Raw genomic sequence first — 19,115 nt, forward strand, 5'->3', positions numbered from 1 at the left:
CCCACTCTAGCGCACTCGGCCAAGAATTATTTTTGGCAGTGGGTACTTCTCCCATAGCTTATATCTTTTGAATTCCTTCTGCTGTCCGATCTCAGCGCGGAATGACCCTTGAGGACAGGAATCATCCCCGAGGAGAAAGGATTACCTGGTGTTGTTTAATAAGGTAATACGGTTTCCTGCTGCGTGATGATTGGGAAGAGTCACACCTGTTCTAGGGCAGGCTCCTGAAATTTTCGGGTCTGATCAGGTCACAGGTGTCTTCATGCTGCCCCATGGTTTGACCAGGTTCATGTATAAACTCTTAGGGGGGAAAAAATCTTTTTTCAATGTTTTCGACGATAAACATAATATTCAAGTTGAAACTTTCTATCATCGCTATAGACACATATACTGATGGTTCGATCACAACTGCCCTTTGGCTTTACAGTATTCTATTTACATCAATAACTCGAACATCATGTTTTATGTACCTTATTATTATGCAACCAAATTTAATACTAGAAGAACAAATCTTAAATAAATTTTTGCGACAAAAAGAATAAATGTCATCAACTCAAGTGTTTCTAAGTGCAGCCAACCTCTTCTCAAGCTCATCGACATCCAAACTGCATGATACCAGAATTAAATATGAAACATAAGCATAGAGTAGCAATACGGACAACAAATACAGCATGATAAGAAATGGCACACCCTTGATATACAAATAAGAAATGAACATGAAAGCAATATGTAAAGAGGATGCAATATAGAAAGAAGATGCAATAGTTGTACCTTTCAGCGCTCTCTTGACTCTTCCCGGCAATTTTACCTTTGGGGGCTGAAGATAGCTGTTGTAGAAGACAGAAAAAAAAAAGGCAGATGAAACACTATATACCATAGATGAGAATGTTAAAGGTTTTAATAAGAATGATAATTGAAAGAAAACCTGTGAGGCAATGTCAACACCAATTTCATCCAGAACCTATACAAGAAGAAATAATGATAAAGTGTAAGGTCAGGCACTTGTAGAACAAATTTTAAATAACTCGAGATATATAAATGAATTAAAAGAGCAATTTTTTCCATCAGATTGACTAGGGAAAGTATGGTAACCTGATCAACGAGCTCCTCAGATTCATCTTCAGCCTCATCATTGTCTAAAGCGTCGTCAATTGAGTCTGACATCATCTCGGTCTGCATTAGATAGCATCATCGAATGTTACAAATTGATGAGATAATGTCCAATACAATGAATAGTTTACTTGTGACTCATGCATGCATACTTAAGCAGGGTCAGATCAATAAAGAAAAGATCAAACTACAAACTTACAGCCTAAATATTTTGGAGACAGACACAGGACACAGCTACAACACTACAGACACTGGACACGTCAATTCTTTGAAAAGTAGGACACTGTGATATGAAGAGACGACAACATAATATTAGAACATACAATATTACAATAATAAAGGGAAAGTTTAAATACATGCATTCATACATATGTTTATGCATTCAAGAGTAAAAATATTATTTGTAAAATATAATCATACATGTATGCCAATTCTTGACCACCCATCCATTTCAATGACCTTCCAAAAGGAGTGATTTAGTTCACCAACTTTATAAAAACATTAGGCTTTATCTAAATTTAGTTTCTATACAAGTCAAAAATTTTAATTAAGATACATACTATATTATTTGAGTAAATGTTTGAATAAGTGCATGCACATATATTGTAAAGGAGTATACAAGAAGGATGTGGAAGCATCAGGTATGGATATGGCTTCATGATAAATGCCCATGTCATATAGCTTATAGCCCAAAACTACGTTACTGATATTACACTTCAAAATTATAGACGACATTATTTTCGGTTAGTTTGAGATGTCTTGTGGGAATCATGCGACAATAAGTCACTACTGGAAAATTGCACCATAGTCAGAAACTTCTCGACATGTGTGTAAGTTATTGGGAATATACGATATCAACCATGATGCTCTCTTTCTAGGTAAAATTTCCTAGGCAGGTGGCATAGTCCGTAGAAATTTAGCGAGAAATAGGACGCCTGAGGATTGAGAATATTACCCAAGGTTTTTAGTCCATGGGCACAACTTCACAAGAAAGAATCACAGTGCGCAAGAAAGTTTGGCCAGTATAAAAGTTTTCCAAGCATAAATCTGAGCTAATATAAAAATTAATTAAAAGTGCATTGCCCAGTGAGCTCTTAAACATAATTCAAGAAGAACTTGAACCTTACCAGTGATTGAGATTTTTTAAACAATACAACCTATAGTGTGAGTGTTGTTAGTCAGTTTTAGTAAATCAGATCTAATCTGGATCATATCCAGTTGCACACTGGTCTTCAGGCACTAAATTTCTTGCTGTTATTTTTTAGTATTGTATTAAGCAAATGTGATGTCTCTCCCATCACACCTCTCTGTTTCCCCTCCTTCCAAAGTTTCAAACCCTTCTAAACTCTCGTCGATCACAAAGACAGACGTGTGTGGTGCTATCATCAACTCTTCTATGCTCTCTTTTCCCAATATTACCAAATTCAGATTCCCTGACATGGGAAGAACTTGATTTTTTGTTTTCACTTTGCCACAATGATATTTACTACTGATCCATAAATTTTCTTGAATTAGGTTTCTGCCCATGAAGTAACGCAAACTTTCATTGTATCAAGTGCAATCGTACGGTCCACCATCAGAGGACTGATCATAGTAAGTCTTCATTGTTTGATGTAGATGAATTTCTTCTTGTCTCATGTTTTTAGTAGGCATGCCCCTTCAGTTACCTTTCTTTTTAAATTTCTGTACTTTTCATGTGTAGCTGATGGGCTTCAAGCTAGTTTCGAGTTGGTAAAGCTCCATTAAAGATTTTTTTTAATAGAGTATTATTTTCTCAAAAAAGAAAACATCGACTTAGTAGCAATTGCATAACTTATTTTCAACGCACAACGCATATTGAAGGTGGCAGATGAATACCCCTCTTTACCTTGAGCAATATCATCCAAGGAGATAAACATCACCAATCCTACCACTACAATTTTCTCTAATTAAGTAAATATAGAATTGCGCTAGGAGAAGCTTACTGTTCCACCCCCACTAATAATTAATTTTGGTTAAGAAGATTTTACAATTTTAACAGTAACTTAGACGAATTATTTATTTATTTACTTCATTCCCATTTTTATGTTAACATTGCATCTAGTCCCCCCACCTCGAAAAAGGGAGGAAAAAAAAGAGTGTGTGTGTATACTCCAAGCTGATACTTTTAATATCCTCTGTTAGAGGGTGTTGAAGGATTGTCCCAAAATAGTAACAAGAGCAACCTCTATTCAAGAAAGAAGAAAAGGTGGGATTATAGGCTTACCACTATTAACTAATGAGAGTTTTTCACCAGGATATGTAATTGCAACAATGGCATTTTGTTTTATTACAATAGATTTATCAATAAAATCCTATGCTAATTGCTCTAAATTTGTGATATTCTTGACGATATAGGTTAGTTTGTATTTTGTTAGAAGCATGACAAAACAACTAGGAAATCAAAAGAAATATTCAAAAGTAATATTATAAATTGAGAGACCCATGGAATGAACTTTTCACCTAGTACTGAATACAGTTTCTGGAGCAAGAATTTTCCTTACAGATATGATATCATCTTGCACATTGCACAATAGCTTTTGCCCACAGCCAAAAATACATGGGAAAAAAATTTACCCAAGGAAGTCATCCATGAAGATGAACTACCAAGAGAATTAGAATCATAGCAATGATACATGGGCAGTAACTTTTTCCAGAGGCGAAGCTTTCCCCACGAAATTTAAAACTAGTCTATCAGCAATGACTTTGACCATCAAGGGTATTGCCCAGAGCTAGTTTCCCAGAGATTGTCCTAGGGCAATGGTTATTTCCCAGTCCCCACGAATTTTGACCTTTTCCACAGGGATTTAATCTTGTGTGATGTTGTATTACCCTGAATTTTTTTGCCCTCAGTCTAACTAAAAAAAACTAAACTCTCTAAATGGAGGATGAAAAGATAAACAAGTGTGACATAACTCCCACATGACATACTAAACCAACATCGACTGAGGTTTGGGAGGTATGAGTGCTAATAAAATAGTTTAGGGGTTTTAAGCGGTTGCGCTTTTATATTACGGGAGGTTGTTTGCAATTAATCCATGAAAAAACATCTGATGAGAGGAAAGAGTATAAAAATATTAATGAGATGCAATTAAAGCAAGAACAGATGACAATATTAAGTGAAGCAAAAGATTAAGGTGATGTGTATGTCATATCTGATATGGGTCCATTCTATGCATAATATATATATATACAATTAAAAGAAGAACCAAAAGTGCATCTAAGATAGAAATCACACAAAGGCATTTTTAACAAACGGAAATACTGATAGCTGTTATAGTGAATGAACTATATTCTTTTGTAATTGTTTCAAGAAATGAGTTCTCCAAAAGGAATATAGCCTTACCGTCATATCCATTTGTGCTGACTGCTTTTGAAATTCTTGCATAACCTTCAGTTGCTTTGCCGGAGCCATTTGCTGAAAACAACATCAAAACAAGCAACAAAAAATAGGATTAGCGGTTTTTTTACCACTTAAGTAAGCTTTTAACGTATGTATCCTTTTGCATAATTATCCAAATACAAGGTTTACTACATCACTCTGAGGCTGGTTGTGTACAAGAAACAAAAAAGAGAGAGCTCTTGAAAAAAAAAATTATTTGAGCATTTCCCCTCCCTAGCTTGGTTTTAAATCCTTCTTGGATAGCCATGGGCAAAAGAAAGGCTTCCAAGAAAACGATAAATGGCTATGCAGGTAGGTTGTCCTATCCTATGAAGCATGGACACGGACACGACGACACGGACACGGACACGACAAAACCCAAAAAAATTGGACACGGTAAACATGGCTAGATTTTTTTAAATATTATTATTATATATAGATAAATTTATAAAATTCAAACAACAAACTAAAATGTAATCCTCAAACACAAAATACTAAGCTACTAACAAGTCTAACTTTGCAAACATATAAAAATTCAGAGAGAGAGAGAGAGAGAGAGGATTCAGAGAGAGAACAAGATCGCGAGAGGGGGAGAGAGAGATGAGAGGCTGCCGCTCGATCGATAGGTCTAGGGTTTGGGTTTTTTTTTGATGGTATAGGGGTATTTCGGGTGAATTCGCGTGTCGAGAATGAATCGGGCAGAATTCGGCGAGTCAAGAACGTGTCGAGACGCGTGTCGGGGGCGTTGACCGTGTGTCGACGGCGTGTCGAACGTGTGTCGCGTCCGTTACGCGTCAGACACGGACTCGGGGCCAAGAATGGAGTGTCGGTGCTTCATAGGTCCTATCCTATTGGACAATTGGTTAAGAAGCTTAACCTTGCACAACCAGGGGAAAACCTCGCTCTGTCGGTAGGTCGTCTTACCCTCTTGGTTATACCTTGCACGACCAGGAAGAAACTTTAACTACAAATGTGTAACCTTGCTCTATGGGTTAGGCCTGATTATGAAGCTAAACCTTGCACAACCATGTTGAAACTTTAAGTAGGAAACTATATTATACCATGAAAAAAAAAGATGAAATGCTTTGTAATAATTGCATTGATTTTCAAGCCCCAATATAAGTGAAGGACCAAATGGAAATTTCCTGACATTCTTTTTTTTCTGAATCTTCATGATGGAAGGAGATTTGCCACTATAAATAGATGGTAACTAGTAAGGGTTATGCTTCATTACCTTATTCATGGCTCCCATTGCCTTACTAGCACCTTCAATCCCAGAAGCCACAGCAGTGTTTGCATGCATAGCCTAATTAAAGTTGTCAAAACCAAAGAATAAGCACAACAAATCACAGTAACAGTGGGCTAGAAGGTTGGTAAAAAGTTAAAAGAGTTCCATTATCCCACCTGGGTATGCGTAGCTATGCCTCGCATTTGAGCACGACTACCTTGTAAGTTAGCAATTTGTTGCCTTAGTCTGACAAGTTGACGAGCTAAAATCGTAGTTGCTGCCTGCACAGTGAACAGAAGATTGTCAACACAAAGAAATACATGCAGGTTATGAATTCTCTGTGAACATTCAACGATTATAACCCATTTATGCGACAACAACTCACCTGATTTCCAGTTTTGGCAGTTCTCTTTATTTCAGCCACCATTCGTTTCTCCTATCATCATGCAAGCAACTGTAAGCCCTCACAGCGTTAGGTAATCCATATGGTTCTTTGTAGTTTGGCAGTGCCCAACAAAATCTCATGCACTGTATACCTAAAACTTACCTCAAGATTAGGCTGTAAGCCAGTAACAGTGCAGTGGTGCACAATAAGAGAGAGAGAGAGAGAGAGAGAGAGGAACAAGGGCTGGTCGGGTTGTGCCATCAGGGAAAGGAAGACCAAGAGAAGGAAGGAAGGGGCTCCCTTCCTCACTTTAAGTTCGCTTGTGTGTGTTTGTGCATGTGGGTCTGTGTATAGTGGGGTTGATCTGTTGCGATAGTGTATTTTGGGTTTTTTGTGTGTGTTTTTTTTAGAGGGAGGGTTCATCTGCCATCTGCCTGACAAGTGGAGAACAGGTATTGTATTCATCACAGTATTATATATTGTACTGAATATATGACTCTTGAATTTTGTCAATGGTAGATGAAAAAAGGATTCCTGAGTCCCTGACTATAACAGAACAAAATTTTGGAAAAAAAGAGCTTTACTTTTGTTGTAATCTATTACACTATACAACTATGTACTTCCTTTAATATTCTTATTGTTGTCAGATAGGATACAAGTTTTTCCACAATATAAAGTCCCTTGCGATGATCAGATTGGTGATAGTAAATAATCTGTAATTTTTACGAGGTCCAAGTATGTCACTTAAGGATGTTCTACCATGTATGTTCAAGATTCTGACAAACAAGAAGAAAAAACTTGTATGTCTAGAGGGTGCAATTTCAGTTGCACTAGCCTAAAATACTTATTCTTGTTGTAAGGAAGCAAGAGTTCGAGAAAATGTGACCAAAATCAAAAGGTGAGTAGATTCTTTAAGGGTAGTGTTCTCCCAAGTCCCTAAAAGTTTTATATACTTCACATTGCTCTGTCCTGGTATTTCAGATACAACACCACCAGTGTTGCTCTTTAATATTTTATTCTTTCATTATATGTCCTAGACCAAGATAAAGCAAGAGCATTGTGTTAAATAGCAACCAGTCAATTTAAAGGACAATTAGCTCTATGACACGAATCCTAGAAACCACTCACTGGGCCATCCCCACATTAATCGGGCGTCACCATCATGACACATCACACAAATGCCTGGTGCAATGATAAATAAATGAAGGTAGTGTCCTAGGGCACCGCCTCCTATGTGAACCAGTACCACTCTGGTGCAACTATAATTTAAAAAACATCGAGGATAAGCAAAGTTCCAAATAAAAACTGTCATGAGTTACAGATTTATAGGAGAGGAAAAGGAGGCTTATGCATGACAATAGGATTTGACTGCTTGGAATATAGATACGTTGGCTGGAAAGACGATGGAATTAGTGGATGACATGGTTAGAAGAAAAATCAATATACTTTGTTTGCAAGAAACAAATGTAGATTAGAGGTCTAGGAAGATTGAGAATATTAGATAAAAAGTTTAGATGCAGTAATGTGGAGGAACAAAAATGATAAAGTTGTACATAATAATAATGTAAAAGAGAATGTGATACATGTAAAGAGAGTTGGAGACGGACAGCTACCTATAATACTTGTATTAGGAGAAGAAATAATCAACCCAACCAACAAAATTTTAGTACTAAAACGCATGTTGTAAAGAGAATGTTCAATAACCCTTGGCAGTAAGTCAACCAAATTAGCAAATCAGTAAAATGATCTAAATATCTGAGATATAATAAAGTGTTCATAAGTAATGCTTATAAACTGGAGCAGTTGATACTATATGTTTCATCATGAATACCTCCAACTGCAATGCAGCAATTTCCCTTTCAATACCTGAAACATGTCATACAATCAGTATGAAAATGGTTAGTGCATAACATTTGCATAAAACTCTTTTACAAAAAAAATAGAAAGAAACTTCAGAGTTGACTGAGAAATTCATAATTCTAAGAGTTAAAAGTAAGAAAAAGAGTATTTTAAAATTCAAAATAAAAATAAATAAATAAATATAAACTAAATAGATAGTGAGTGCAATTGATGGATCAAAATACCAAAAGAAAATGTATATGACGTATGTTAGTAACTAAACAAGTTACCAAATAGGGGTCCAAAAAAAGAACAAGTTCACGCATTGAACCAACAAATTCTTTAGATGCAAAATTGAATTGATGGCTATCATTAGTTGCCATCAATTATAATTTACGACAGAAGAATGCCCTTGAGTTCCCATACTGCTTAAAGCTTTTCCAGATGTTATTGCTCATAAAATATGGTTGTCCTCTTTTTTAATTCAATTTCAACAAACCCTTCATACACTATCCCTATCCCCAAAAACACATTCTCCACACACACATATGCATGTTGTTGTGGTGTTACTATGAGATAAACACAGCACGTACTAATGAACGATTACAATCATCTAATGATCAACATCACATGTGCATTCAACAATCATGAATTCTTACATTTGTTCAGTGGTCTATACTGCACACGCATTCCACATGTCATGCATGGTTATAGTTGTCTAGTGAATAGTGATCCATATCATGCAAAAATTCCACATAACATTAACAGGTAAAAATTCTCTAGTGATCCATACTGTGCACATCCCACATATTACACGCGGTTAGTTTTTTAGTGCTTTGACTCTAATAGAAACTACATATGAACATTCGCCTCTAATATACATCCGCTCGCCAATCAATTCCATGCTATCTTAACATTCGCCCAATGGAACACATTAAGGCCTTCAACATAAAAAGAATAATCAGCCAGAATAAACAAAGCTGGAGTATTTAGATGCAAGTGGCTGGTGGTGGAAGCAGTTTGGAAGATGGATTGGAGGGTTCAGGTGCCAGGGAAAAACAGTACACAATAAGCAAACTAAAATTTCATATTTTCCATCACGTGAAGCAATAATATGAGATTTAAACTCATCATGTCTTAGAACCTGGTGGTCTGGTACTGTATCAAAAAACCCATAATACAAAAGATAAGCTCTAATATGCTGGTCTAACAATTTCTAGCAAGCAATCAGAACACCTTAACAAATCAGACAACCACCAATGTCATGCTCAATTATCAAGCAAATCGAATCATCGTTTCTATCCCAAAAATATGAACAGAATATCACTACGGCTAGGCAATGGCAAACGGAAATTTATTTCCTTCAAACGAATGAATAGTTTTTAGAGAAAATGGTGGGATTTATGCCGAATTTCTTTCTTTCTTTTTCTTTTTCATTTTTCTTTTTTTACAATGAACTAAGTGGATCATGGGGAATATGTAGGGTCTGATTTTGCTTATGTATACCAAGTGTAGGATCGTGACCCTTAAGAATAGAGTGCGCTCTTATAAAAATCTGCGGAAGCTTTACACTTAAACACTAGAGGGTGAGTTTGCAAAGTAGATTATAAATTGCAAAGAAAGAATGGCAATCTCAGAAAATGAACATCACAAACACAAGCATGTATACTGGTTCCACCTCCCCGGTGTACATACAGTCCCCAAGCAAATCCTGCTTGAGAGTTTCCACTATGATTTTAAAACCTTACAAAATCAAAAGCAAACCTGACCAATTTGCAAGACCATGCAAATTACAAACCCAATTGACAAGATCATGTCAATTGTAAACCGACCTCTAGACCAAGAGATCAACCCTCTCATAAACCGAGAGAACCTTTCTTTGAAGCAATGTACACTTCCAATCCTATAAGCCTTGATGTGGATGTGAACGTGTAACAGTGGCTTATCAATCTTTTTAACTCTCTGAATATTGCCTAAACAAGCTCTAAGAATAATAGGAACAAAGGCAATATCAGAAACTCTCTTTTATAGAAAAACAGATTGAAAAACTGAAAGTTTAGAGAGTTAATTTGCACAATATGTGAATCTTATAAGTGTAAAACTTGGTGCTTGTTTTCTAATGTTTAAACCTATTTATAGCCTCTGAAATGACATAATTTGCACAATATGTGAATCTTATAAGTGTAAAACTAATCTTGGGGTCAAGATTCCTAACAGAATGCAGTCGAGTGCTTGGAATAAAGAAACTACACCAGTAATCTCAACTCTAGCAGACGTTTCAATTCCCACTGCAAAGTGATATGATCCTTCGCCTAGGGTTCTATAAACCCAACGCGATTTTAGGAATCTAAAATCCCAGTGCAAATTGATACGCTCCTTCACGTTTTAGGAACTTAGTATTATATCAATTGTTTGGATATTTGCATCAACAATTTCATAAATCAAATCCCAATAGTAGGTAACTCGAACCTATCTACGCTTAGTTTAACAAAAGAAATCGAAATTTCGATAGGATAATTTTATAATACCTCTGGTCGCGGTCGTCATTTCTCGCTTACTGGCACGAAGAACCTCTGTAATCACAACAAAAAAGAATCATCACAAAAACCCTAGATTTTGATTCTACACGTCGATCAAGATGAAAATCAACGATATTTGAACAAAATTCGACAAAAATTGATTGAATGAAGAATTAGGGCGAAACCTTTCGACGTTGGTTTCTTGCCGAAGAGATTCATGGTTTTGTTGGAGAGAAATTGGAGGAAGAAGGAGAAGACGAAGGAGATTTGACAATGAAGAAGATCGAATCTTAATTAAATGGACTTGAAGAGAGTTGTGATTGTTAGTTTTTGGGGCGAGTCGAGTCGAGAGTCGAGACCCGCGGCGTTGACGAGAGTGGGGTCAGAGGAGGGACCAGCTGGCTATGAGCACACAGCAAACAGCGCTTTTCTGCCAGTGGAAGTTCTCGATTTTCAGATTTTATGGGCTATTTTCCATAGTAGTTCCTCAAATCTTTCACTCTGAAAGTATACCCCAAATCTTCATATTTCGAAATTAGTCTCCAACCCTTTATATATTTTGATACCAGAAATTAGAAAGCGGTGAAAAATAGAAAGAAAGTAAATACTTACAGAGTACGCTTGCCGATTCTCAAAACTATATCTTTATTAAGCTCCTCAATATTTTACAAGCACACTTACAACACTCTTATGATTACAGAAGAACACTCAACACTCTTACAATATTTTATTCTCACTTACAAGGCTTTCTCCAAAAACTTGCATACACACAGACTCGACTTCATATTTATAACTACCTTCAGATGCCTTCAGATGTTTTTAGAAATCTCGAGAGATGCTTCGTGGCACATCTTTAAAGGTGAAAGTGACTTATCTTAATAATATATTAAACATTGATAGTAACTTCTTGATAGTGACCCTTCGTAAACGAGAAGCTTAGGATGCATAATTTGCAATAGTAGGAAACATTGGGGCCCATCTCATTAAGGAAGTATGACTTCTTCTTATTGCTTTTAAAGACTTTTATTAGTAGTAAATTCTAGACGGCTCCCCGAGGCTCAATCTAGAATTCTGCTTAGGAAGCTGGGCTTTTCCCTTTAAGGTCTGATATATCTTTGTCAAAAATCTCGGCCCAAATATCATCAGGGTCTTGTGCATCAGGTAATGGAGTATCTTCTTCCATAGATGAAGTATGACTATTAGTCTCACTGGTGTCAAAGGCTTCAAAGAATTGCCTTTTGAAATGTTCTAAACATTTTTGCTTAATTTCTGATTCAGAGCTTTGGGGATATTTTCGCCGCATCATTTTGGCAACTTTCATCATAGGATTGTCTTGTTTAATTTCCTGAGTCATATGAGACTCCAGTACAGAAGTATTTTTCTGTATTATTTCTTCAAGTTCTTTTACCTTAGTATCAAGGCATATTCCGTTCCACCATCTGCAATAATATTTTCTTCTTAGAACGGGCATATGAGAAGGGGTCCAATCACAAATAATAGACCAATTCCAGATCCATGGGATCTCAACTTCAGCAAAGAAGTGTATTAAACACATGCCATCTATAAGCTGGCTTTCGTCCATTCGTGCAAGAATAGGATGGGAATCTACCCAAGACGAGTATAACTTCATTATGGGTTCTGGAATAATACCAACTTCAAATTTTGAACTCTGACAAGTGGCAGCTCCTGATTAGGATTTAGTGCCCAATTTCTAGGAAGTATAACTTCCTGAATAATGCATTTACTAAAGCTTGGAGGGACATTATGATTATCAGTAGTCCAGAAATGTGTAGTTTCCATGCCCTTTTGCATCATAAGGGTTTTTATCCAGGCTCTTGCTTTTAAAGCTAATGTCGGATAATATGTATCCTGCAAGTATCTCTGCCTTAATTTCTCTGGATCATTCATTAAGGAAACATCTTCTTGTTCTAGATATAGAACAATATCGGAGGTTGGTTTTTCAACCCATGCTGTTTCTTGCCTTACTATAGAAGTAAAGGGCTCAGGAGTATTTTCCTGTGCAATAAGATCGTTTATGCCTTTATAAAAGGCTTGAGATGGGTTTGAAGAATTATGTTTCTTCGAAATAGTGCGCCATGAATTGGGTTGTTGAGATGGAGTATAACTCCTTTCAGAATCATTTGGGCCTATAAGGCCGAGGCTTAGACTTGAGCCGGAACTTGGGCCTCCTCTCCCCCTCCCTAAAAAGGAGGGATTACTCCGTCTCATTTGTACCCTGTAAAAATTCACGGGTTAGAAAATCAGGAAGATGATTATAATCTCCTTTAATATATTCAATTTTAAATTGATATACAGCTAATTCAGCTTGCCATCTAGCAAATATTTGCTTAGAGACTAAATTTTTCACATCCTTTTCGATAATGCTTTTAGCAGAACTGCAATCAATTCTTAGTAAGAACTCTTGATTTAGAATATCATCTCGAAACTTAGAGAAACACTTAATGATTGAAAGCATTTCTTTTTTAATTGTGGAATAATTAAACTGAGCTTTATCCCATTTACCAGAGGTAAAATGAACTAACTGTTCTTTATTGGTTTCGAGATCTACTTGTTTTAATATGCCACCATAACCAATATTAGAGGCATCGGTTTCAACTATTTTGAACCAATGAATATTAGCAAGATGGATGCATGGTAAATTTTTTACTTTAAGTTTAATTTTTCTTACAGCAGCAGTATGTTGCTGGGTCCAAGGCTTAGCATTCTTTTTGAGCCTATCGTACAAAAGGACTGTGTCTTTTGCTAGATCTTTATAATAATCTGCAACATAATTTAAGTCACCTAAAAAGCGTTGTAACTGCTTAGTGTCAGTTATTACATCAGGAAATTTAGATGCAAATTCTATACTCCTATCAATAGGAATTGTGGTTCCCTTTTCTATATTGTGACCCAGAAATCTAATCTGAGTTTGAAATAATTTCATTTTAGGGGCAGATATAGCTAACCCATTTTTGTTGGCTAAATTTCTAAATATTTCTAAATGCTTAACATGTTGATCAAAATTATGAGAAAAGATCAAAATGTCATCTATATATGACAAGATAAAATCCGTATAAGGAATAAAAATTTCATTCATAATATTTTGAAATTCAGAAGGGGCGTTTTTAAGCCCAAATGGCATAACATTCCATTCATAATGTCCAAATGGGACAACAAAGGCAGTTTTATATTTATCCTTTTCTTCTATTTGGATCTGCCAATAGCCTGATTTTAAATCAAACTTGGAAAAGATTTTAGCATTAGTAATGCGATTCAATAAATCCCTTTTATTAGGAATTGGATATCTAATCCATTTAAGGACATTATTTAAGGGTTTATAGTTTATAACTAATCGAGGAACTCCTCGTTCTCTTTCGGCTGCATTATTTACATAGAGTGCAGTACAACTCCAAGGAGAATATGATTTCCTTATTAATTTTTTTTCTATAAGAGTTTGTATTTCTTTTTTACAAAGATCAAGATATTCTTGATTCATTTGACATGGACGAGATTTAGTAGGAATATTTTTCTCGTTGAATCCCCTATATAGGGTAAAGAAACAATATGTTGTTTTCTATTTCAAAATGCATTTGGAACATCACTGCATACAGTGAGTTTAAATTTAGTTTCAATTTGACTTATTAAGTCTTTATGCTTTTTTATTTGTTCTTCAACTTGAACAAATACTACTTCTTCTTTAAGAAAATTAATTTGATTTTCTTTTAAAATTATATTTTTAACTTCATTCAGCATTCTAGTTTGAGGATCTGTGATAAACTCAAATATAATTTCTTTATCCTCAAAATGAGCACGAATACCATTAGTGTCAATTTGACTAATGGGCATAATAGTATGTAAAAATGGAGTTCCCAGAATAATATGTTGGGATAAATTTTTGACTAATATACAGGGAGTTGGTATACAAGTCCCTTGCACACATATATGTGCTTGTGGTAATTTATATTTTACTTCTAATTGGTTGCCATTAGCACTGCTTAAAGTTTGAGTAGTTTTTTCAAAGAATTTGGAAGGAATTATTCCTTCGTTTATGCAGTTTAGATCTGCACCACTATCAACTAGAGCTATAAGATCTGATATATACATTTGATCAGCTACTACTAAGGTAACATTTATATACCATTTTTGAGAGGTAACTTGTTGCAATATTTGCAACAATGCATTATTATCAATATCATTATCTTCCTTTATTAGGAATAACTTCTTTATCAGCCTTATAAGGTTGATTATAAGCGAATTGCTCGCAAAATTCACCTAATTCTTTACGTTTTGTAAGTCTTTGAGACTTTAATTGGTTTTTGAGCTTTAAGTCATTGCATAAGGCTAGGCCTTCTTTAATACAGGCGTTTGACAAATACCCATATGATAGGTTATCGTAGGGAATATATCCCCCAAATTCAGCTCGAATTTTATTCCTAACTCTTTCAGCAAATAATGTGGGTAAGCCATCTATGAATTTAGCTTTCCAATGTGAGCTATTAGCATCACTTAAAGACATAACTCTACTTAAATAAGTATCTTTATACCATCTATAATGGGTCAAAGATGGACAACGAAAATTTTGTAATAGTGTCCTTATTCTTTCACCTTCATCAAGGTAAGCACCAGTAAAATGGTGAGCTATAGATAGCATTAAGGTATATACAGCATCTTCTCGCTGTATTCCATTTTCAATTTTCGTTGCTCCTAAGATTTCATTACGAGCATCAGCAGAGAGATAATTATCCCACCATCCTTTAAGGATACCAGTAAAACCGCATGATATGAATAGGGCTATATTTCTCTCAGTATTGCCATTTTGTTTACATATAGTACCATACATTAACATACGATGTATAGTAGCATTAACTTGGGTATCAGATAACCCATCTATATTCCATTCGTAGATATGTCTACCATTATAATCTGCCTATAGAAAGGCATCATTTTCTTCAAATAAGACATCTGCTAGAGTAGGTTGCTTATAATAGTACCTTTCCAGTCTTTTCTTAGGATAATTTTTAATTTTATTTATTTCTGTAAAGTTATTCTCTACAGCCAATAATTCTGTTGGAGGTATATCTCCAGAACTATCCGATTTATCGGATTCACTATCTTCTTCAGATATATCCAAAGAAGGTGATGCTTCATTAAGCGTGTGAATTCTAGCATGGGTTAATTTAGTGGCTAGAATATCTATAATTTCAGGGGTTATTTCACTATCTCTCTTAAATCCTGAAATTTCAACTGGAGGTTTAATAGTGGTTTGTTCTAATTTTTTAGAAAAACTTTTAGACTTATCTAATAATGATGGTGTAACATCATTAATTTTAGCTAATAATTTTTCTAAAACATCTTCAATTTTTATAAGTTGATCTCCTATTGTTTGAAGATGAATATTAGTATAATTATTTTGTTTAATAATTCTACTTAATTCTCTCATGTGATCTTCATTGAGATCATTAGGCTTTATAAAAGCCGCAGCCTCTATAGTAGAAGGGTGTACATCTTTTAGCTGTAATGGCTCAATTGGAGGATATGCCGACCTTATGATTTTACCCGTAGTAGTTTTCCATTGTTTTAAATGATCTTCTAAAACTCCTATTTGAGTTTCTTGTTTACAGATATACTGTTTTAGAAACCATGGAATAAAAAACTTAAATTCTTGTTTTAATTTAAGTTCTGCATAATATTTATCTACCCAGTTTAACTGGTCCTTTTTCGAAAATTTTTTGAAAAATCATTTTCTAAAATCTTGATGTTTTTCTAGGTAAAATTCTTTATTTAGAATTTCCCTTTCTAGACTTCCTTTTTCAAAATTCATCATTTCATTCTAAAGCTCATCTCCGTATTAGGAGGAGAATTTTTATCCTTATATAAAGGATGAGGAATATTATTATCGGAAATATTAATTCCTTGAACGGAACTGGTTCTATAAGATCCAGACCGAGACAAAGAATTTCTGGCAGATAATGCCATATCAGATATTCTGATAGATCTAGATGGATTAAACGTTATTTCGACTTCTCCATCTGTTGTTTGTATAATCTGATCAATATCTTGATTAACAATAGGTAATTGTTGCACTGCATTGGGTATAACCCAGTTTTCGGGAAAATTTATTTCATCCCATTTTATCTGTCTATTCACAGCAACATTAGAAGATAAAGCATTAGATTCAACCAGAACGGTTTTACCTGGTTTAGAATAAATTTTTGTTTTAGGAGCTAAAGTATTTAATACTTTATAATGGATCCTATAGATTATAGCAATAGTTTCGGATCCAGGTACATAATTATACCCATGAGTCTTTATATTAAGACTTATTGCATCTAGAATATTAGGATCAGACAAAGATAAACTTAAGTTTGGATAAACATTGAAATATAGCGGTCCATTACACAGACTAGTTTCCATTATACCCATTAAAGATTGAGTCCAATTTAGGCATCTTGAGTCTCTAAGGCAGACTAATAAAGATGCATTAAGACCAGATAAGGTCAGAGGTTTAAAAGCAATTTGAATTAAACCAACATGTATATATTTATACTTGTCCAGATATGGATTAACATCTGCAATTCCTAACAGTTGAATTGTCTGTTCTTCACTATCAACTGTAGTAGTTCTTTCTAGGGTTTTAATATTAATTAAAGACTTATAGTCTAAAAATCCAATTTTGTAGATGTCTCTATTAGGAACATCAGGTATAGTCCACTTATTAAGTGATTCTAGGTCAGTTTCAAATTCAGTTAACTGAGCATTTTTAACCTTTTTCATGCCAGTATAACTGGCTTTACGAACCGATGTTTCAGCAAGATCTGACATATCTTTCTCTTACAGTTTTATCTTTTAATTAGTTAACTAGTAAGGAGGCAGAATATTTATTTTTCTCTTTATTCTCTAAAAAACAACCTAGCTAAAAGCTTACACGTCTGTCAACGACTTACACTACCCTAAACAGCCTATCCGGCAACAACGGGGTTTACACTGCGCGACTTTTTTGACGTCCCATAAGCATTCAAACTAAGTTCTTAATCAGAGAATTAAAAGAACATATAAATATTCTACATTCTTACAAGCTAATAACTAATAGATAAACTGCAAGATGAAATTTAAGCAGACATGCAATAGAGAAACATGGCTCTGATACCAGAAATTAGAAAGCGGTAAAAAACAGAAAGAAAGTAAATACTTACAGAGTACGCTTGCCGATTCTCAAAACTATATCTTTATTAAGCTCCTCAATATTTTACAAGCACACTTACAACACTCTTATGATTACAGAAGAACACTCAACACTCTTACAATATTTTATTCTCACTTACAAGGCTTTCTCCAAAACTTGCATACACACAGACTCGACTTCATATTTATAACTACCTTCAGATGCCTTCAGATGTTTTTAGAAATCTCGAGAGATGCTTCGTGGCACATCTTTAAAGGTGAAAGTGACTTATCTTAATAATATATTAAACATTGATAGTAACTTCTTGATAGTGACCCTTCGTGAACGAGAAGCTTAGGATGCATAATTTGCAATAGTAGGAAACATTGGGGCCCATCTCATTAAGGAAGTATGACTTCTTCTTATTGCTTTTAAAGACTTTTATTAGTAGTAAATTCTAGACGGCTCCCCGAGGCTCAATCTAGAATTCTGCTTAGGAAGCTGGGCTTTTCCCTTTAAGGTCTGATATATCTTTGTCAAAAATATCGGCCCAAATATCATCAGGGTCTTGTGCATCAGGTAATGGAGTATCTTCTTCCATAGATGAAGTATGACTATTAGTCTCACTGGTGTCAAAGGCTTCAAAGAATTGCCTTTTGAAATGTTCTAAACATTTTTGCTTAATTTCTGATTCAGAGCTTTGGGGATATTTTCGCCGCATCATTTTGGCAACTTTCATTATAGGATTGTCTTGTTTAATTTCCTGAGTCATATGAGACTCCAGTACAGAAGTATTTTTCTGTATTATTTCTTCAAGTTCTTTTACCTTAGTATCAAGGCATATTCCGTTCCACCATCTGCAATAATATTTTCTTCTTAGAACGGGCATATGAGAAGGGGTCCAATCACAAATAATAGACCAATTCCAGATCCATGGGATCTCAACTTCAGCAAAGAAGTGTATTAAACACATGCCATCTATAAGCTGGCTTTCGTCCATTCGTGCAAGAATAGGATGGGAATCTACCCAGGAAGAATATAACTTCATTATGGGTTCTGGAATAATACCAATTTCAATGCCATATGTTTCCCACCATTTATAGAACCAAGTAGGAACACCCTTTTTAAGAGCTCCAGGGCAAATTTTTATAAGCCAAGTGTGTTTGAAATAAGTCCCTCAAATCTTTTTGTTTTGAAGTTATTACCTCAAAACATTTAATCTGGTGCTAACTAGAGAGGGACTAATTTCAAAAATACTTAAAGAATTTGATTGACTAGTTTCAAAGTATGAAGATTTAGGGTATTAGTTTCAAAATACTTGAAGATTTGAGGTATTAGTTTCAAAATGTGAAAGATATGGGAGACTAGTACCCAAATAACAATGGAATATTTTAACTTGAATTAGTTAGAGAACTTCTCACAAGTAATATGTAACGATAAATAGATTAGGCACATAATAGATATAATATATT

The 19,115-nt window shown here is 34.9% G+C and overlaps 1 protein-coding gene across 2 annotated transcripts; it reads right to left on the bottom strand.

Annotated features, from left to right (window-relative positions):
• Window positions 308–10,829, bottom strand: LOC109850992 (vacuolar protein sorting-associated protein 2 homolog 3). Of its 2 annotated transcripts, XM_020421092.1 has the most exons (11): window positions 10,667–10,829; window positions 10,491–10,535; window positions 7,955–7,989; window positions 6,124–6,174; window positions 5,915–6,019; window positions 5,745–5,816; window positions 4,475–4,546; window positions 1,093–1,173; window positions 926–961; window positions 772–827; window positions 308–605 (listed from the first exon to the last, which is right to left on the bottom strand). In XM_020421092.1, exons 1-11 carry the CDS (start codon window positions 10,698–10,700, stop codon window positions 554–556), a joined length of 639 nt encoding a protein of 212 aa, XP_020276681.1. In that variant the 5' UTR covers window positions 10,701–10,829; the 3' UTR covers window positions 308–553. The 2 variants fall into 2 exon arrangements, with proteins under 2 accessions (XP_020276681.1, XP_020276689.1); XM_020421100.1 differs by lacking the exon at window positions 10,667–10,829 and having other exon boundaries at window positions 6,124–6,192.

Source organism: Asparagus officinalis, chromosome 1 (genome assembly GCF_001876935.1).
Source record: "Asparagus officinalis chromosome 1, Aspof.V1, whole genome shotgun sequence".
Lineage (NCBI taxonomy): Eukaryota > Viridiplantae > Streptophyta > Magnoliopsida > Asparagales > Asparagaceae > Asparagus > Asparagus officinalis.

Coding starts and splice junctions, on each gene's coding strand:
- LOC109850992 (XM_020421092.1), bottom strand. CDS start 10,700: ATGAATCTCTTCGGCAAGAAACCAACGTCGAAAG. Junction 4,547..5,744: donor CAATGGGAGCCATGAATAAG/GTAATGAAGCAT, acceptor TGTTGTTTTCAG/CAAATGGCTCCGGCAAAGCA. Junction 606..771: donor AGTCAAGAGAGCGCTGAAAG/GTACAACTATTG, acceptor GGTATCATGCAG/TTTGGATGTCGATGAGCTTG.